Source organism: Pogona vitticeps, chromosome 12, assembly GCF_051106095.1.
Source record: "Pogona vitticeps strain Pit_001003342236 chromosome 12, PviZW2.1, whole genome shotgun sequence".
Lineage (NCBI taxonomy): Eukaryota > Metazoa > Chordata > Lepidosauria > Squamata > Agamidae > Pogona > Pogona vitticeps.
In genome coordinates this window covers 10884194-10905087 of record NC_135794.1, presented here as the reverse complement: position 1 = coordinate 10905087, position 20894 = coordinate 10884194, and the positions used below count along the sequence as shown (strand labels likewise).

General features: G+C 46.3%; 1 protein-coding gene across 9 annotated transcripts in view; it reads left to right on the top strand.

The window, feature by feature from the left end:
* Positions 1–1950: 1950 nt before the first annotated feature.
* LOC140702388 (methionyl-tRNA formyltransferase, mitochondrial-like) overlaps positions 1951–20894 on the top strand; it is an 83376-nt gene continuing 64432 nt past the window's right edge. Inside the window, exons 1-13 of one of the 9 annotated variants that reach the window (XR_013538824.1) lie at positions 1951–2361; positions 3763–3974; positions 6304–6426; positions 7346–7448; positions 7692–7767; positions 8787–8878; positions 9909–9990; positions 11053–11131; positions 11548–11778; positions 13740–13852; positions 14076–14197; positions 16483–16623; positions 18077–18620. Coding sequence is in view for 1 of the 9 variants with exons in the window: in XM_078380829.1 (XP_078236955.1) it covers positions 1966–2361; positions 3763–3974; positions 6304–6426; positions 7346–7448; positions 7692–7767; positions 8787–8878; positions 9909–9990; positions 11049–11131; positions 11548–11757 (1377 nt within the window). In the remaining 8 variants the exon portion in view is untranslated. Of the gene's footprint in view, positions 2362–3762; positions 3975–6303; positions 6427–7345; positions 7449–7691; positions 7768–8786; positions 8879–9908; positions 9991–11048; positions 11132–11547; positions 11779–11799; positions 11938–13739; positions 13853–14075; positions 14198–14309; positions 14910–16482; positions 16624–18076; positions 18621–20894 lie in introns of those variants that run through there. The other 8 variants (XR_013538821.1, XR_013538823.1, XR_013538825.1 and 5 more) reach the window with 8 other exon arrangements.

Here is a 20894-nt window from a genome sequence, read left to right as displayed (position 1 = left end):
CTCCTCCTCCTCCTCAACCACCACTCTCCCTCACCCAGATTCCAGCATCATCAAAACTCTATTCTCTCCCTCTCTTCCTCCTGCAGAGATTCTGGTGACTCCACCTCTAGAACACTCTCATTGGTCCATGCAGATATATCTCATTAATATTCATTATCTGGGCGGATGCCACTACCATTCATGCTGGTTGCAACGCTTGCCCAGAAAGCTTGGAGGGTCTCATCCGGCCATGGGGACACATGTCTTAGTGACCTGCTGGCTAGAGCAGGGGTCCCCAACTGTTTTCACCCCACGGACCGGCTGGGGAAGGCGAGGCACCCCCGCACCCATCTGCATGTGTGAATAAGTGCATGCGCTCTCTCTCAAGAGGGTGAGCACGCATGTGCGAGCAGCGTGCCACTGTATGCGCCTGCGCAAAGCACGGGGGTGCTCGTGCGCATGCAGAAATGGCGATGCAGCGCTCGCGCATGGCGCAGGGGCGCTCGTGTGTATGTACAGTGCAGTGCTCACATGGGGTGTGGGGGCACTTGTGCACATGCACAAGCAGTGGTGCAATGCTTGCATGGGGTGCAGGGGCGCTCATGGATATGCGCAAATGCGGTGCATCACTTGCATGGGGCGCAGGGGTCATGCGCCTTTTTCTTGGGCCTAACACCTTTGCAGGTGCATCTGATGGAGACAGAGGAAAAGGTCTTCTCTGTTGCTTGTCCCAGACTTTGGAACTCCCTCCCACTTGAGGCTAGGCAGGCCCCATCTTTGCTGTCCTCCTAGAAGCGAGCCAAGGCCTTTCTCTTCAGTCAAGCTATTCCTCCCTTGCTGGCTGCCCGAGTGGGATTTTGAAACGGATGGTTCTGCCTTTCTGTTATCAGTGTGTTTTTGAGGTGGCTTTTGTTGACCTTGTAGTGTGTGCTGTTTGATCCTTTTTAGCATTCGTATACCTTTTGGTTTTAGTTTTAAATATTATATTTTAATGATGTGAGCCACCTTGGGTCCTTTTGAAGGAGAAAAGCATGGTAAAATATTTTAAAGAAAATAAAATAACAACAGAGGTCTACATGCCAGCTTGAAAAAGGAAAAGTTCCCAGTGACGGGGGGGGGGGGAAGCTACTTTGGGAGCAGAAAAGACAGGAACTAATTGCAAGCAGGGTTTGTATCATGTGGTCAGTCAAAGACTTGACATTCACCTCTTTTAGAAGCAGTGCAAACCAGGTAGCCTACGTATGGTTCTGTTAATGCATCCTGGCGCTAGCCTTCTTCCCCATTTTCATGACACGCATGGATAGCCTGCAATCGAACATAACAGAGATATTTTCATATGTACCAGTGATACCCTGGGGATCTCCCACTGGAGCTTTGGCCACGCGTCGTATTATTTTCTTCCAAAATACAGAGCTGAGTCTTGATCTGTTATCAAGAAAAAAGAGAGAAAAAATTCACAATCTTCAGAACAGGGTGTGATGATCTGAAGGAGAGTGGGATTTGTAGTCAGAGAAAATGTAGACTGTTACGTTCAAAGTGACATGATTTTAAAGTCTCGGAATGTGTTAGGCCGTGAGACTGTTTTTCAGATCCACTGACTGTCCTCTAAAGCCCATCGTGGTCCCAGCCAACCCACAGCTTGATCTTTCTGTGGCCGAGGGACACGTTGTGCACCTGCTCAGAGGTCTGAAACTGTGGAGGTAAATGAGGCTCAAGAGCTGGCATCAGGCAGTCACTCCTATTTTTCCAGTCATTGGAGCTCCATTGTGCCTTCAAACTAAACTAGCAAAGACAGGCAGACACACAATATTTACTTATTTCATTTATTTAAAATGTTTTCACCGCCCTTTCCTCCTAAGAAAGGAACCAAGGCGCCTTATATCATTGAAACAGAGGATGAAAGCTAAAAACAGGGAAGCTCTCCCGGTTGCATTCCTGCCTACAAGGCACTCTGGTATCAACACAGCAGGATCTGTGGGGGGGAGAATGTACAGCAAGGAGGCCTGGAACTCGGCGGGCGATCGGCAGCCATGGATACGGTTGCCACGGTTTCTAGATGACGCTTCGGCCGCGACGTGGTCTCACTCCAGGCCCCGCCCACGCCGCCTGCTCTCCCCGCCCGCAACTGTGCCTTCGGAATCGGGCGAGCGCGCTCGACGTCATCGCCGCGCGACGCGAAGGCCTGAGGGAGGAGGAGGAGGCGGGCGGAGGGGCGATGAGGGGCTGGTTGTGGCGGGTCGGGCGGGACGGCTGGAGGCGGGCTCACGGGACGGCGGCGGCCGGGGAGCTTCCCAGGAGGCGAGCGGGGCCGCCCTGGAGGGTCCTTTTCTTCGGCACCGACGACTTCTCCGTCGAGACCCTCCGCGCCCTCCAGGCCGCTCGGTGTGTCCTGTGGCCCAGGGGTAGAAAGGGGAAGCGGGGGGTGGGGGGGGTGGGGGTCAGAGGTCAAGCGGAAGTTGGGTTGAAGGGTGGCTGAGCGGGGGGGGGGGAAGGCAGGGGGGGGGGAAGGCAGGGGGAGAAAGCCCCGGGAAGCGGACCGGCTTCTCGGAGAGCCCGGGATGGCCTGCGTGGGCTGGGCGAGGGTCGTGGGCAGCAGGCGGTTTCCCATCCATCCCTGCTGTGGAACTGAGGGGCTCAGGGGCTGGAGGTTCCCTCGGGTGGTGCAAGGCTTCGTGGGCCGGACCAGGACCCAGCAGGCTTGGCTTCAGATCCCTCCAGGGCCATTAAAACCCACGGGGGGGGGGGGAGCGTCATTCCTAAAAGCCCTCCTTCGGTATCTCCCTTCCCTGGAAAGCCCTTCTGGAGTCTCTCTGCACAGGTTCCATCTTGACAGCCTCAGCAGGGACTTTTCCTGAGACCCTGAGGATCTTTTCATTTATTTATCTATCTAATGACTACACTGGCAATTGTATTTTTGAAGGCTTTCACAGCCAGGATCTGATGGTTCTCTTAGGCTTTTCGGGTTGTTTGGCTGTGTTCTTAAGGTTGTTCTTCCTAACATTTCACCAGTGTCTGTGGCCGGCGTCTTCAGAGGACAGGAGTCGGAACTCTTGTTTGCGCTCTGGGCTTAATAATTACTGGACAAAGTATGCGATCAAGTGCACATACTTTGTCCAGTAATGGAGGCTCTTGAAGGACTAAAGGCTTGTAGTGTGTAATTTAACCATATGGCAATAAGTCTGCAGAAAGCCATCATAGATGATTTACAAGATACAGAATAATGGGAATCCAGAGTGATTGGGAGTAGAAGTATGAATAAAAAGACTAGTTCAGCAGCAGAGCATATCCTTTGTGTACAAATGACAGGTTCACTCCTTGTAATCTCTGGTGACTTCTTTGTGACCAAGACTTTAAGAGATGTGAGGCAAGTTTAAGCAGACCTTTCAGTGTGAGAGCCTCATTCTGTTTCAAAAGCAATCTCAGGGTGTTTTTATTTTGATGGTGGGTGGCGTCAAAGGATCAACGAGCATTTGAACTTACTATATCTTTAACAAAGCCGTAGAGGTTCAACCTTTTTTAGAACTGAGGAAGAAGAACACTGTGCAAAGGTTGGGAAATCACCAAACATTGATCTTACAGGGAAAGGACATAAGGAGAGACAACCAGTTTTAGCCCCAGGAGTTAAGTTTTCCCTCCCCTAGAGTAGACAGTACTGGCTTAGATGAGCAGATATCTGACTTGGTATAAAGAAGTTTTCTTGTGGGGTTTAGATCTTGGTGTGGTAGTAACTTAGCAGTGTCAAATCTTCCATTTGACCTCTTTTTTTAAAATGTCCTGTTGCAGGGAGCCCAGACCGAATGCTCTCTAGACCATCTGGAGGTGGTGACTGTACAGCCCCAGCTGCCAAAAGGACTGCCTGTCAAGAACTATGCAGAGCAGTCTCAACTCCCTGTCCACTTCTGGCCAGATGTTGCCTCGTGCGAGCACTTTGACGTCGGTGTGGTGGCATCATTTGGCCATCTTCTCCATGAGGACCTCATCTTGAAGTTCCCATAGTAAGACTGTGGTCTTGGAGCATGCTCAGTGTGATCTAAATAATTCAGAGTATTTGGCTAATATATAAGTGGAAGGTCTCTGACCACTGGGGAGGGATGCTGCGTGGGATGAAGTTACTGGTGCCTGAAGTAGAGCCTGCTAGAACTATTCCCTGAAGTATTCAGCTTATTATTAATCTCTCACAAGGTGAACAAAATGGGGGATCTTTATTACTGTGTTAAATCATTTCTATCTTACAATTTCAGTTTTATGTAACAATTTAAAAAAAATTCAGATTGTTTTCTTGTTCCACTTCCCTTATCCTTCAGTTCTCTGCTTCTCTACTGTCTACAGTTTATAAGGTTAATTGTGAGAATGCCAGCCTTGGGAGGGGGAAATTATTTTTAAATCAAATTGATTTAAATCACAATTAAAACATTTTAAAGTGGATTTTTTTAAAAAAAATACAGTAAATAATAAAAAAAACCCACAAAGTTTTAAATATAAAGCATGATTTAAATTGTGATTTAAGTCAAATGCACCCCCCTGATGGCAACATACATTTGTACATAAAGTGGAAAAGGGACCATAATTGAGCAGTATATATTTGCAACAACTTTATTGAATGTTAAGATGCCTATTTAAAAAGAGGTTGGCCTATCTGGAAAAAAACCAACTTGGCGGCTGATGATATTAACAACTATCGTCCAGTCGCCAATATCCCCTTTATTGGCAAGCTGGTAGAGAGAGTGGTGGCCAACCAGCTTCATGCTCTCCTGGAGGAGACTGGTGCCCTTGATCCATTCCAGTCTGTGTTCAGGCCGCATCATGGCACGGAGACAGCATTGGTCACCCTGCAAGATGACCTCTTGAGGGAGGCCAATGGGGCAAAGTGTCCTTGCTGGTTCTCCTCGACCTCTCAGTGGCCTTTGATACCACTGATACCACCTTTGATACCCCAGGTACCCTCCTGGGGAGGCTCTCGGGGTTGGGGGTTGATGCTCAGGCTTTGCCCTGGCTCAGATCCTTCCTGGTGGACCGTCCTCAGAGTTCAGCTTGCGGAGATGTTGTCCGCTCCGTTGGCTCTCCGTTGTGGAGTCCCGCAGGGGTCAGTCATCTCCCCAATGCTATTTAATATCGATATGAGGCCGCTGGGGGATGTCATCAGGAGTTTTGGAGCTTTGTGTCACCAATACGCAGATGACACCCATCTCTATCTCCCCTTCCATCCTTCTGCAGTGGATGCTGTCCCGTCCCTTGAGTGCTGCCTGGATGCGGTGCCGGGATGGATGAGGGAAAACAGACTGAGACTGAACCCAGACAAGATGGATATCCTCTGGGTGGAGGCCTCTATTGTCTGTTGTCTGGGTGCCTCCCTATCTTTTTTTTGGGGGGGGACACTGTTTCCATGAACGATGAGGTTCATAGCTTGGGCGTGATTTTGGACCCATCGCTATCAGTGACATCTCAAATAGTGTCTGTGGTCTGGTCAGCTTATTTCCACCTAAAGCTGATCACCCAGCTACGTCCTTACCTTGACACCAGGTCCCTCACCATGCTGGTCCATATGCTGATAATCTTGAGATTAGACTACTGTAATGCCCTCTATGTGGGGCTGCCCTTGGAACTGCTACAGAGACTGCAACAGGTCCAGAATACGGTGGTGAGACTTCTGAGTGGGGTTAGAAAATGTCAACATATATCCCCCACCCTGGCCGCCTTACACTGGCTACCTGTTCGCTTCCATACCTGTTTCAAGGGGATGCTACTAACCTATAAGGCCCTAAATGGTTTGGAAGCTCAATATGTGGCCAAGTGCCTCCTTCCGGTTAGGTCTGCCCATCCTATAAGATCATTGCAGGCAGGGCGGCTGAGAGGCCTGACCCCGAGAGAGGCCTGGAAAACAACCACCGGAAATCTGGCCTTTTCAACGGAACCTCCGCAACTGTGGAAGTCTCTTCCGCCCGCAGTCCGCCTGGCCCCTTCGCTGGGCACATTCAGAAAGCTACTAAAAACCTGACTATTTAGTCAGGCCTTCCCTGAACTAACTATACTCTGATACAATCGTGTCCAATAATATAACTTTTATCATACTGCCATGTTGCATGTTTTTATTTCTCTACACTTTTAATTGTGTTTATTGTATTATAAGTTTTGTATTGTGTATTAATTTTGCTATTTTGTTACTCTGTTGTTTTTTTCTTATTTGTTGTAAACTGCCCAGAGTGGCCTTGGCTGCCAGATGGGTGGTATACAAATCAAATAAATAAATTGGTCACTATGTGCTTACGCATATTAGAATTAGTATTCTCTTCTGATTTCCAAATTTCTTCTAAATTTCTGATTCAGTGGTGTATTGAATGTCCATCCCAGCTGTCTTCCGAGATGGCGTGGTCCCGCACCAATCATCCACACAGTACTCCATGGAGATACAGTTACTGGGGTGACAATAATGCAGATTAGGCCAAAGAGGTATAAATGCTATTTTATCTAATGGAATAACATGTCAAAACCTATTTTTTATCAACTCTGAAAATTTTGTGGGTGCTGAGTGATCTTCCCATCTGTTAAAACTACATTGTGCCATTACAAATGCTTTTCTCTTTTTTATGTATTCAAAGGTTAGGATTATGCAGCTTGATTCTATATTTTTGTGTTGTCTGGAGCTTATTAAAAAAGTACAGACAATGGCTACTTAATAATAAGTACTAAGAACTTAGTTTGTTATTGTCAGTGTTTTTGGAGCCAAAGTGACAGAATAAGGAGAGCCCCAAGAATGCAAAACATTTTTCAGAAATGACAAGTGGAAGCAGGGTCAAAAAGAACTTGTTTAGGAGGTATATCCTACAGTGGGCATTGAATTAAGACTAGGGGTGGGAGAATGAGAGGAGAGGTTCAAATGGCATTTGTCGTCTGGAACCTAAAGCAAAACTTTCACACTACAAAAATGTTGTAGCAGGTTTCATGTGATCTCTTAAAACCATTGGGCAGTATGTTTTATGTAGAGATGTAGAAGTATGTAGAGATGTTCAGCCAAAACTGCCTTAGTTCATGTTTGTTCTGGTATCTCTGTACTGCAGTTTTTAAATAGATTATTTATTTATTTATTTATTTATTTAACTGATACGCCACCCACTCTAACCAAAGTAGAGTAGTATATCTACTATCTAGATTTTATAGAATAGTGGCACTTAAAGCAGCTCTGACTGACGGCGGCCTTGTAAGATCAAACACTGAAGGCTTGTTTCTTGCAGGGATGTGTATCAATAATTTTCTGACAGCTTCTTGTCCTCCCATTGATTTACAAACTCTCATGAGCTCTTACTCTTTGTTTAAAAACCATAACTCCAAGATAAAAGTAAAAACGTAATGCTATGTGTTATGTCCATAGGTTTGATGTAGGTCCCATAATTAAACAGGAAACCGTTCCAGTTCCACCCAACTGTACGGCAAAAGAATTGGAGTCAGTGTTATCCAAACTGGGTGCAGACATGGTAAGTTAACATGGCCCTTCTTCAAAGTGGGTTTTACAACAAGAAATGGTAGTGAAGGTTTTATGTATCAGTGAACCAAACAAGAAGAACTTCATCATCTGATGGATGAAGCATTAATTTTTAGACAGATGAAACAATAAAAATGGAGAAACGTGCTTCCCTGGTTTAGAGATTTGAATAAATATGATCACATTCGTTGGAGTCTATCTTTTGTGACGTATGTTTTGGATTTTCTTTTCTCAGCTCATTGCTGTTCTAGAACACTTAGCCGAAAGTTTAAGGAACAAGAGAGAGCAGCCAAAGGAAGGAACAACAGCTGGTATGTTTGGGGTATTTCTTGAATGAAGTCAGTATTGCCTAATACGGGGTCCCCAAGACCCGGGCCACAGACCAGTCCCAGTCCGTGGCCTTGGAAGGACTCGGCCACTGGGACAGATGAGTGGCGAGCAGGAGGTGAGCGGTGAGCGAAGCTCCGCCTCCTGTCAGCGTGCTCCTATCAGGTTCTGAGCTGCTGCTGATCTAACAGGAGGTGGAGCTTCACTCCCCTCCTGTTGCTGCAAAATCGGCTGGGCCTGTGGCATTAGAGTCTAATGTAGGAGTCTGCACTCCTATTAGATTTTAAGCCGCTGCTGATCTAACAGGAGGTGGAGCTTCAATTGCATTTCACCTCCTGCTCACCACTCATCTTGTCCTGGTATAATACATGTAATGGGCTTGATTCAAAGCTGTTTTCCAGCAACCTACTGCATAACAAATACCCTCCCCCAGACCTTGGGAGAATGGTCTTCAACTAAACCTGTCCCTGGTGTCAGAAAGGCTGGAAATCACTGGTGTAATAGACTGGTTCAATTCCCTTATTAATTTACTATTATTTTATTAGTTAGGGTTCTTCTACAAGGTGTTTGAAATAAGTCAATCTGTTTTTCACCAGGAATCTTTTCTCCCCCCCCCCCCCCATTTAGGAAAGTTAGGAGCAGCAGCTGATTCTTCTAATGAATCACCGTAGAGCATCAGGATTTGTGGGTGGGTGGCAGTGGTGGGATTCAGCAGGCCAACAAACGGTTCTGCAGAACCAATAATACATTAGCTACCGGTTCTGTAGAACTAGTGCGAACCTGCTGAATCCCACCATTGGTGGGTTGGGAGTCCAAGAGGTGAGTATGGTGGCATTCTTTTAAGATGAGGAATGATTATGACATTACCGTACACTGAAGTAAATTAGTACTAGTGATGCAATTATCTGAATGGTGGGTTTATTTAGAAGAGATGTCCAAATATTTAAAGAGCTAAGGTGTAAAATGAGGTCTGTTGACTCCTGCATTTGCTTTTATCTTAAAGCTCCTAAAGTTACTGCTGCTATGAGCTGCATTCAATGGGAAGAGCAGGCCCCTGAGCAAATACTAAGGATGCACCGTGCCTTGGGAACATTGGTAAGAACAGTCTTGCAAATCGGTTTACAAAAATTACTCACTTCCAACTTTTACTTTGCTGTGCCTTCAAAAGAACACAGAGTAACATTCCGCCTAGAGTGGTCCATCGGTCCAGATAGGTGGGGTATAAATCAAATAAATAATAATAATAATAATAATAACATTCAAGAAAAGCAACAAAAAGTACTACTATAGTAGCATAGTTGAAGCTTCTGGTCCACCCTCAAATAGAAAGTGACCAAAAACCAAGCATAAACTCTGTGCCTTTTCCCCAACATAACTTTGTAGAGCTTGGCAGGTGAAATATGTGTTATTTTTGTTAGCCTTAGATTTCGCTTCATGTATTAAACGTTCCAGTGACACACTCCTCTTTCTTGGTGCTGATACATTTAATTGCAGGCCAGAGAAGCTGGTGGTGGATAAAGCCAGTTATTGAGTAAAGTGCTATGCAAATTATTGGTGGTTTTGCGGCCCTAGACTAACAAGACTGCTCTGCTCCTATGCCTGGAGACCTCCTCCAGGCTGAGCCGACATCCTGTTGGTCTTACACATGCCATGCCTCTGCTGAAACACCATCGGGGGAAAGGAGGAATTGGTTCTTTTCTCTACTGGTAACTGAGCATGGCACCTTCCCAGAGGAAGCAGGCTTGCTCTATCAAGAGCACATGCTTTGCATGCAGTTGTCCCACATTAAGTCCTTGGTAGGCCTGGGGAACTGAATGTCTGAACTCCCTAGAGAACCATTTCCAGTCATTGCAACTCTGGGCCAGGTGGAGTCGTGGTCTGTCTCAATGTAAGACAGTTCCTTAGAATTCCTGTAAAGCAGCAGGTAACTCTGAATTTCTCCCATGTAAGTCAGGCAAAAAACAAAAGAGAAATAAAAAGTAAGACAAAACTCTTATGGCACCTTAAAGACTAACTGCTATATTTCAGTGTAAGCTTTCATGGACAACGCCACTTCCTGAGACACAAGATGCCTCATGTTAATATATGTTGTGCCTAGATATTTCATTGTGCTGTATCTTTTCAGATGCCTCTGCGAACACTGTGGATGGGCAGTGTGGTAAAGCTCCTGGATCTTGCAGAAGTGGAGACATTGCCGGATTTTATTGGTTCGTAAATGAATCATTTAATATTCCCATTTGTAAAACGCTGGGGAATAAAGGTTAAATGACACTGCAGGACATTCTGTGAAGTAGATATTATATTTCTTTTGTTGCCCATAATTTGTTTCCTGCAAGTGTTTTTACTACTGTTTCGGTATCCAGCTTGGCTGTATGTCCCCTTCTGAAAGTACTGCTTTGGATCTATAAAGCCTTTAGTAACCCAAAGCTAAGCCACTCCACTTACATAGGAAAGTGGTAGTTGTGCTATAGTGCATCGTGACATCTAAGGTCAGCAAAAAGCACCGTGCATGTATTGATCCCAGAAACAAATTTGGAGAGTATGACGTGTGTTAAGATTTATTAGCTGATCCAGCTGAGTTACAAAAGTCTCTCCTTGAGCCTTACAAAGGCCAGAGCTTAAGGAGCACTGGGAAGCACGGTTAAGATCTGTTACTTTGATGAGGTTATAGAAGGAGGTTGAACCATTGAGAGTGTCCTAACCTATGGCATTCTGGCATGGATTGGGAGTAGCTCTGTAGCAGACAAAAAAGCTCTACAGAGAACCATTAAAATTGCCCAGAATATCATCGGGCTCTAGCTACCAACCCTGGATGACATCTTCACATCCCGCTGTCTAAGGAAGTCACACAGCCTCCTGAGAGACTCTTCCCATCCTGCTTATAACTTTTTTGAACTGTTGCCGTCTGGCAGAAGATATAGAACAATTAAGACTCGGACCACACGTTTTCTCAATAGTTTTTATCCCAGAGCTATAATTGCAATTAATAATGAGCTTAAAGACCACCAGTAGTGAATAATTAGTTGGACTGTGTTACTTGGCCTGCAGTGTAGATGTTTGTATTTTTAGTGGGGGATTTTTTAGTGGGTGGGGAGTGTTTGGGGAATTTTGTGTGTGTGCATGTGTCTGGTCTCTGGGTGTCTGTGAATTTCATTGTATGGGTATACTGTGTATATACTTACAATGACAATATATTATTATTATTATAACTTAATAATCACTTGTTGTGGGAAAGCAATGAGTAGAACACATGTTTTCCGTCCAGATAGGTTAAGACCTGAAAATGAGATTCTCCCAGGATCAGTGTTCTACGATAAGAAGTCAGAAACATTAGTGATCCACTGCAAGGTATGTTCCTAAGTGTGGTATTCCATTCTTTAAAATCCCCCTTTCCCTGTTGGGGTAGTGGTCCAGTCCCAATTTGTTAAACTGAAGGAATGGTTTCCAGTGTAACTTTATGCTCTACTTGCTTGCTCATGTCGTCTTTACCCTGGCTTCAAAATGCACACTATGGTGGATGCAAATGCCTTTCTGGAACCTCTGCCGCCTCCTTCTCCCAGACAAAGTTCTGCGGTTAAATCAGGCCCTGCCCCCCCCCATGTTCTCCAAGCTGACTCCTGTAGCCGAAGAAAGATGGCATTACAAAGCCTTGAAAGCTGAGAGGGACAGCATGCTTAGCCTCTAGCTGTGGGCAGTGACCCTGTAGACTTGCAGGAAGTGCTCTGGCCTTTCCCAGTCTCACTTTGCCTATTTCCCTTTTCTAGGAAGGCTGGGTTGGAGCAAAGACCGTGACCCTTAAGAAGAAGCTGACAGCTGTTGAATTCTACAATGGATATTTGCATCCCTGGTTTCAGCAGAATTCCAAAATGACTCTCAGAGAGTGCAGGTTTCAGACACTCCAGATGGCCAGAACAAAAAACAGTTCCAAAAGCAGAGTGTTGCATCCACACAACGCACAGCAGCAATTGACTTGAATTACTGTCCGGAAGAATCAGGTGATGATTCCAGATGATATGGCTGGAAGCCCCTCAGCATTGTTTCAAATCCATCCTTAAGTGAAGGGTTCCTTTTGAACACTTGAACAGATTTTTTAATTTTGGATTTTTCAGTGCAGCCAGAAAAGGATTTCCTGGAATCCATATCCTCTGTTATGAGTATATTCTGAGGTTCTTTTCTAAACTGCAGCTTTGTGATCCAAAAGAAGAATGCAGAATTTAGTAACAGCCATTTTGAAAAATACTGCAAGAGAACAGTGTCCCACCTTCTATATTGGACAACATAAATACCCGTTTGAATGAAATTGGTGGTGTATCGTCTAGAAATGGAAAGCTTCTGTGGTGTATAGATGTGCCAGTCCTTAACATTTGTCACACTCTTCAATTGCCAAGCAGAGTAAGGCCCTAGTCACACTAGGGAAAAGTTTTCCAGTTCTTCCAATACTTTCCATACCTCTGTTGTGCTGTGGTTTTTATCCCAGGACTACTGTCCGAAAAACGTTTATCAGTAACAGTTCATTTCCTCCATGTTTTCCACCCTTGGCCATATTGAAGCTGCCGATCAGCTGGCCGAAAATCATCGCTTTGCGATGATCGGTTACCGAAATGGAACTGATCATCGCAAAGCAAAATTCCCCCATAGGGAACATCGTTTTGCGATCGCAAAATCTTCAACATAATGCGATTTCTTCGTCAAACGGAGTGCTCGTAAAGCGAGGCACCACTGTACTTGCCAGTAATGTAATGGCAGCAGCCCTCCAGGGACATACTTTTGCCAATGTATTGATGTATCAGACATGGAGGTTTTAGAAATAATGTGCACACTTCACGGGTGTTCCAGGCAGTGCATATTTGGTTTCCACAAAATAATAAAATGGAAGCAATTACTTCACTAGAAGGTCATTGCCCCCTTTAAGATTGTGGACTACAAGTTCCACCACTGGCTGTGCTGTCTAAGGCTCATGGGATGTGCAGTCCAGCAGTAGCTGGAGGACTGCAAGTTGGTCCATTCTTGGCTTAGATGGAATGGGGTTGCAGAGTCAGCAAAACACACTGCATTTAAGCGCCTATCCTGGGCCTTCCACATATTTTTTTAATTATAGATTTTTCAAGACATACTCTGCGTAGCTCAGATGCAATCCCCATTGGTGATGGCTTTTCAAGGTAGAGCTTTTCCCTCACCTGTTCCCCCATTCTTGGAGGTGGTGTGAAGCTGGGGTATTGTGTCCCGTGCATTCATTCTGCAGGTGAGGGATAGACCCTCCAATTCTGTTTGTAGGAACAGCCTTCATGCAGGTAGAGCCCTTGCAACGTATGCGTTCTTTCCACATGCCACAAGGAGGGCCAGCGGATAGTTCATCTTTACAAGCTACTGGGTGCATTGTCCCCAGTGAACCAGCAGGTGGCACTGCTTGCTTCTGGACTTGACAAAAATATGCGTGGGTAAACAGGTAATAGAAACATGGCAAAACAACAACACACACCTTATTAGAGTAAAGCAAGGCCAGAATTGGGCTACAGTGGTGCCTCGCTAGACAGTTACCCCGCGTGACCATTTTTTTGCTAGACATTGACATTTTGCGATCGCTCTAGGGAATTGCTGCCCAAGACCTCTGGAGCGCCCCAAGCATCCCAGGAACCGGGAGCACGTTTGACCTGTCAAGGAAGCACAGCCTGACCTTCGGGTCCACACAAACGGGCAACGAGCAGCACATTCCCAAACCCTATTTATTGAGAGCTGAGTCCTTGTGTAGAATGATTTCCTTCGCAGCTCTTTAAATCAACTGCTTTTGCTGGTTGGGGAGTCTTAATTCACAATACACAGACAGAGGCAAGAGAGACTGGAGTTTTCCAGCAGCTTATTGGAGGGTTGGCTTGTGGAGTGATTGCTACAATATGAACTTCCTCCCTTCCATCCATAATTTTTTATCTGCTTCAATTTGACTTTCCAACTTGTGTAGGTAAATAATCTGCCTCACCTCCAGAGGATGGTATGCGGCGGAAAAGCAACATTTGTGATTAGAAAAGATACCCAAAAGGAGAACAGTTAAACTATGGAGATTGCTGCCAAGAGGTAAGATAACGTTTCCCCTTGACCTTTAGTCCAGCCGTGTCCGACTCTTAACGGGTGGTGCTCTTCCCCATTTCCAAGCCATAGGACCAGTGTTTGTCCGTAGACAGTTTCCATGCTCACGTGGCGAGAGCGACTAGACACGGAACACCGTTTCCTTCCCACCAAGGTGGTACCTATTTATCTACTTGCATTTTTACATGCTTTTGAACTGCTTGGTTGGCAGGAGCTGGGACAAGTGATGGGAGCTCCCTCCGTCGCGTGGATTCAATCTCATGACAGCTGGTCTTCTGACCTTGCAGCACAAAGGCTTCTGCGGCTTAACCTGCAGCGCCACCACACCAAGAGGTACATGATCATAAATCTGGAGAGTTTTAAAAGAGGACTGAATAAATTCATGGAGGTTTTCCTTCAGCAGTGGGGCAATATTGCTGTGTATATCAGGTGCTGAGGAATACATGGGGGACTACTCTCTGGAGGGGTTTACAACTTAGTCACACAGCCCACGTATTGCCCACGCAGTGACCTGTGGAGACGGGTTACTCAGTTTATTGATCTCAGAAGGATGATCCGTAGGGATCACAACAGCAAATGGGATTGCTACGGCTCAGCCTGTAGACAAAGACAGGGTCTGTGATTTGAAGGTGATTTCTGTAGGGCCTCATGGGCTAATCTTATGCATCCCTGATTTCAAACCTCAGTGGTACAATAGAGCGAGGGATCTGTGATGTTTAGGGGCTCTCTGTGTACACCAAGGAGGAATATGAGGCATATTGGTTTGAAGCAAGTGCCAAATAAAACCATGGTGGATTGATGAGGATCTGTGATACCCACCCATCCATTCAGCCACGTTTAGAGACATAGCAGGGCAGTACAGTTTGGGTGAATCATTTTTACAGTAGAGTTGGTAGGCACAGATGAAGTTGATGCGTTTACATTGGTTTTGAGAAGAACTGGCCTCTGTTCCATGTGTTTCTGCCATGGTAGTGCCATGCAGCAGTGGGCTTCGTACAAAGGGAATCGTCGTTCTTCAAAGAGTAGGGAGACAGAGAGACCTCAGGTAAACTCCATGTAGGCATGAAGCTTTCCGTTCTTCTTCGTGGTCCCTGTGAATCGCACGCATGGGGCTTTTCTGCACATCCATGGAACCTTGGAAGCCCGAAGCTTCCATGGAACGCAAGAAGGGAGCAGCCTTCCCCCTCCCTCCGAGTAGAACACCATGCCCAACAGTCACTCTCCTTCTCAGCCGTTGGTGACTGAAGTTGGTGTTTCCTAGCAGCTCCAACTTACCTCAGTCTTCAGGTTCCCAATCTTCCCATTTTCCTGTGAATCCAACCCTTCTGATTTTTCCTAATCCTTGGAGAGTCCCAAAGAAGAAAAACCAGAGAAAGGAGAGTTATTTTTTTGTTCCCAGTTCCTTGAACATTTTTCTTCCAAATTCATGGCTTCCAAGGAGCCCCCATTCAAAAGATGCTTGGACTGTTCAGCTAAAATGGCCATCAGCGATGGCCATTCGCGCTGCTTGTATTGTCTGGGTGAAGCCCACCAGCCCTGGATCTGTCGTCATTGTCGAAAATTCACTAAGCTCGAATTGAAGGAGCGGAAATGTGACCTTAGAATCTACCTGATGGAGGAAGCACTACAGCCTCCGGATTTGCCCTCCTCACCGCCAACCCCCAGACCACTGATTTTGGGGTGTAAAACAATCTCAAAAAAAGTAAGCATGGAAAAGGCAGTTCCTGAACCGATGAAGCAGTTAGAAGAGGACAGGAGTTCTAAAGAGTCAGAAGATCTGGCAGCTCAATCAGACAGACCTTCAACTTTGATGCCTATCCCTCAACCAGCTAAGCGAAAAACATCCAAGTGGCCTTCATGCTCGGTATTCATCTGTCTGATCCATCTAAACCCATATTGTCTGTGATCATGATGAGAATCCTTAAGCCTTCAGGCCACAAGTGGATCCCAAAGGCTGTTTTTGCAGCCCTTGGAGCACCCTTCCTCAGAAAAACATCCCTCCCCCCCCAGGGAACGGGGGGGATTCAGGTTTCTGATTGCAGAACTGGGGTTACTTTGGTACCAATTTTTATTTCTCTTTTCCCTGCTGACTAATTATTATCTAGCATTGAATATCCACAGTGTAAGTGGCAATTGATTTTATGGGATAAGGGAAGATAGGTGCTCACTCCAAAGAATGAAATGGGCAGGTTGGAAGTTTATTATATTTTCCTTTTAACTGGCTTTTCTCCTACTCGAGAGCCAGGTGGAAAAGAGGGGGCCCCATGCAAAAAAGGAAAAGAAGTCTCCCAAAGTCAGGGATGAGCATGGGAATGGAGTCTCTCCCCCTTGGCAATCAGACAAGCAGTCTGTGGAAGACATTCTGACAAACTCAACTTAGGAAAGTTTTTTTCTATGCTAAGACTTTTGGCAAAGCAGCTGAAGTTTGGCTAGAAGGCGTTCTTTTTGCTTCACTGGCTGCCTTCTAATTTAAACTCCAGTTTTAAAAGTAGTATCGTTTTTAATTGAATGCTTTTCGTTGATTGGCTTTGTCCTCCTTGTGAGTCTTTCCGAGGAAAGGAGGGATGAGAAAGGATTGAAACGAATCGATGGGTTGGATGTCCCTCTCTTCTCTCTAGGTGGATGGAGTGGATCAGAGCCCTGCGAGAAAGAAGCAGAAGACAAAGGAGGACGAGGAAGGCAAAGAAAAGGGGACTGCGAGTAAAAAGGGGAAGGAAGGAGAGAAAGAGAGAAAGAAAACAAAGGGCAAGAGAGAGAAGGTACACAAGATACCTGTTGCACAGAACTGGACAGGGTCTGTCCCTTTCTTCCTGCTTACACCAGCAGAGGCCATTTTGGCTGCCCTCACATGATTCACTTGCATATGGGTTAACAACTGGGGTGTCTGCATGCGTTGGTGGTCTATTTATCACCATTGGAGCACCACGGGTACATCTTTCCTTCCTCCTTGCTGCCATCTCCAAAACAGGGCACCTTCAAGGATGCTGTTTACATCTTCTGCTGTCACCTGTTTTATAGTCTGTTTATATTTTGGTGCGTACCTGCTTGCACAGATCAACAAAAGTGCTGTCCGTATGAACATGTGCCTCTGCACCATGGCAACCTCTGCTCTGTATCCTTTATACAGAACTAAATGTCTTCCATCTATTTACGTTTTCCTTTTCTCATTTAAGCCTGTTTGCATGACTTCTCTCAGTTTGCATGGTTTTATTCTGACTTTGCCAGTCTCTGGGGAAGCCGGGTGGCAATATTAGATAATGCATCAAAGTCGCTCTGAAAACCGTAGCCAGGGAGTCGGGAGGTACCTTTGGATATTTGTGTCCGAGTTTATTGAACTGGATGGAAAGAAGCTCCACAAACTCTATAAGATGGCTCACAAGAGGCGGCTGCAGGATCAGGAGGTGAGGTTCAAAACGGAGACGTCTGTCTCTTTCAAATCTTGGGGACAGAAACTTGACCCTGAGCAGCAGAAGAGAGGTTGAACTAAATGAATAGAGGAGGCAAAAAAGAATGTACCCTATAAAGAGAAGGAGAGAGGTGAGTCTTCTAGCCACATTCTTAGAAGCTGGGGTGTATTTGGAAGAGGTTTGCTTCATTTAGTACAACTCCTGCTCTTTTTCTGGAAGAACTTTTAAAAAGATATTTAATTGCTCATGAAGTCCAGGAATCAGCGTTTCTTGACTCCAGGGCTGGACATCCATCTGAATGCAGTCACTCTGTCCTGAAGCTTGCTGGGTGACCTTCACCTAATTATCTCCTCAGATTAACGTACCTCCCAGGATAGTTTGTGAGGGTAACTTGGTGATGATGTGCATTCAGACTACAGTACTCTGAAAATTTTTGGTGGTTTTTTTTGAAAGAAAGATGGGATAGACATATAATAAGTCTCATATGAACAGGGCAACTAAATGTATGCCTCCACCCCATTAACTAGGAGAAGAAAGATGGGCATGTGAGGGGAGACGGAATCTAAATGTAAAAATGGCAGGCAGTGAAAATGGCCTACACAGAACTTCCTCATCAACACATGGTTAGGAGATCACAAGGGTATCCTAGCTTAGATAGGAAAGAGCGTATCTCCCTGTCCAGAGACCCATTTGTGGTGTGAAGCCCTCTCGTAGTTCGCTCAGGTGGGTCAGCGAGCACAAAGCTTTTTGAGACGATTCCTGTTGCTCCTAATATCCCCCTTTTCTCCATCTTCTTTTCCCTCAGCAAGAACAGAGGAAAAAGAAGGCCGCGGGGGATGAAGACCACTTGGAGCCTTCTGAGTCCACAGAGGAGTCTACAGTGTCTCAGGTCCCTCATGGCCCTCCTCCTGAGAAGCTCCACCCGTCTCCACTTCATCCTCCCGAGGTGCACAGCGAACCAACGGGACAATCAGTGTCACCCAACCATTCTCAGCCGTGAAGCTTGGTGAAGCAGAAGCCGCTGAGCAAGACGGGTCTGATTTTCCTTTGACGTGCGACAGTGAAGCCCTGCCATTTGTTTTTCTTCTCAAGGACTCTTGTTTGGGTCTAATGGTTGCTGATTTCTATAGTTGACCCTAGCCCTTGAAATCCCTTATTAGCACTAAGTAGCATACTTATAACCACATCTGAATGTCTTGCCTCAGCAGAGTCTTTATTCTAAACTTTATATATATTTTATAGTTATAGTTGATATGTACCAAACACTAAAATATAATTGGGGGTGGGTGGAGAGGGGAGCAACTTTCTCTTCTTTCAATATTTGGAATAAAATGAAATTAAATCAACAACGGAGGAGGCCTCGTTTGACCCTCGGCCATTCAACCCGTGCCCTCCAGAGCCCTGAGGTTCCCCCCCACAACTCTCTTGATCCCCGATTCTAGAAAGGAACACCACTCTTAGCAACTGAGTGATTACAATGCCTCAAGGGAAGAAAGAGGCCTTCCTGGGGAGGGCAAAACTGGGAGGAGGGTCTCCCCCCCCCAGGGCTGAAAAAATCCTCCCCATAAGAGCCACCCACCTCACCTCCTTTGACAGCCCTGCCTAGAGAAGTTCGACTCTGATCTTCAGCAGGATGATGGCAGAGCAGCTTAGCAGGCAATGAGTTCCACCTGCTCTTAAGATACCTGTACTATCGTCAATCTTTACCCAAGATTTCGGTCTGCTTTCGGTAATTTTTTTTCCATTTTGAAGCTCATTCCTGTCTGGACTGCCGACAACAAACGAAGGGTCAAGGTACTTTCTTTCCAAATGGAGTCAAGTTGGCTTGACGGTAGTTAAGGTTGGCTTCATAGCAGACACACTTCTCAGATTTGGTTTTTTTATTATTATTATTATTTTGAATGTGAGAGCTCTCATTACTGAGTTCTTCTCTGTAGCTTACTGTCAGAAGGTTGTCCCAAGAGGTTTTATTGGCTGAAGGAAAAGATGAAAGGGTGCCTCCGCACGCAGACATACACGCCACAACAGCTGGCCAGACTGGTAGTTGAATTATTACCTCAGCTTGACTGAACCGTATCCTCTCCAACATCCTCCACCATGCCCGAGAGGAACACACTAGCTTAGATGTTCAGAACAGGCCACTTTGGACACTCGGCCCTGTGGATAACACACCCAAGCAGACAAAGCAGCAAATCCAGAAGGACTGACTGACTGATGAGGAAGAAGCAAACAACCTATCCAGTGGTTATGCAAAATCAAATGTGTTAACCAAAATCCTATGGTTGTTTGTGTGCATTTTGTGTAACTAGGTGTGAATGATTGTGGCTCATTGATGAGGTGGAGAGGTGCCTCCTGGTTATGAGACAGGGAACGTGAGCAGGCATGGCCCATGGGGGTGGGGGATTCAGTGCCATGGGCTTCTCAAATGGAGCGCACCCCCCCCCCCGAGTCCTCTCCGGGTCCTTGTCACCCACATCAGGATGGGTATGTGCTGGAAAGGGAGCTGCCACCAGCCACAAGGCTGCTCTGCACAGGAGAGATTTACTGGGAATGGGGGCTGGGGGAAACGGCTCCTTGCGTGTAATGGAGCTGCACGAGATGGGGGTGGAAGGCAGTGTCTGGTCCTCTTCATGCATCTCTTTCCCAACCCCAGAAGCAGCAGCGCTGTGGCTGTCCAAGAGGGCAGGGTTGGTCCGAGTGTTGACACCGTCTTGGTCCTTCCTTGGGCACATGGGCTCTTGGGGAACAAAAAGCTTTGTTTGACATCTTTGGGAGGGTGGGTTTTTTTTTTTTTTTTTTTTTTTTTTTTTTTTTTTTTTTTGGTGGGGGGAAGGAAGTTAATGAACATGAATCACACACAACATCCAAAAAGTGGTATGGACAGATTATATTTAATGTGGAAAATGGGAGGTTGTGGATAACAACCAATCGAACAGGCCACAGCGGGAGAAAGAGGAAGCCCCAATGATGAGATTAATAGAAGTAGAGAAAACTTACTTAAAGCAGTGGAAAATGGAAAACATGGTGAAAATAACAGACACCAAGGTTGAATATATGAAGGATCTTACGGGGCTTTCGGATCCGAGTGGGCAGACAGAGCCCTCAGGTGGTGGCTTCATAGAGTGCTCGGTCAAGACCCTGGGAAGCCCCTGGCCCTCACGTGGTCGCTGGCACGGGCGGGCACGGTGTTGGTTCTGCTGCTGCCAGGCTTCCGCCCACCGGGCCTCAGCCCTCTGCGCATGGTCCGCCTCTTTCAGTGGGAAGGAAATGCGACCAGCTCCTCCATCGAGGGGTCACGGCTCCTCACCGTCTCCAAGCCCTCAGTTGCGGGACTTGCGGCCGTGGGCCCCTCCTCAGCTTGGCAGGCATCCTCATCTATGTCGTTGGCTGAAGCCGCCACTGCCTCCTCTTCCTCTTCCTCGCTGCTGGAGCTCCCTTTCTCAAACGTCCTTTCTGTTGGCATGCCTGAGCCTCTCCGGGCGCATTCTGGAGCTGCGTCGTTCCAGCCCCAATAATTGGGTGAGTGGCCGGTGCTGAGTGCCGAGGTGTTTTGAGGTGGGACATCCACCTGCAGGGAGACGGGCTGATGCCCGGGAGCTTCTGGCAGTCTCCCACAATGCCAT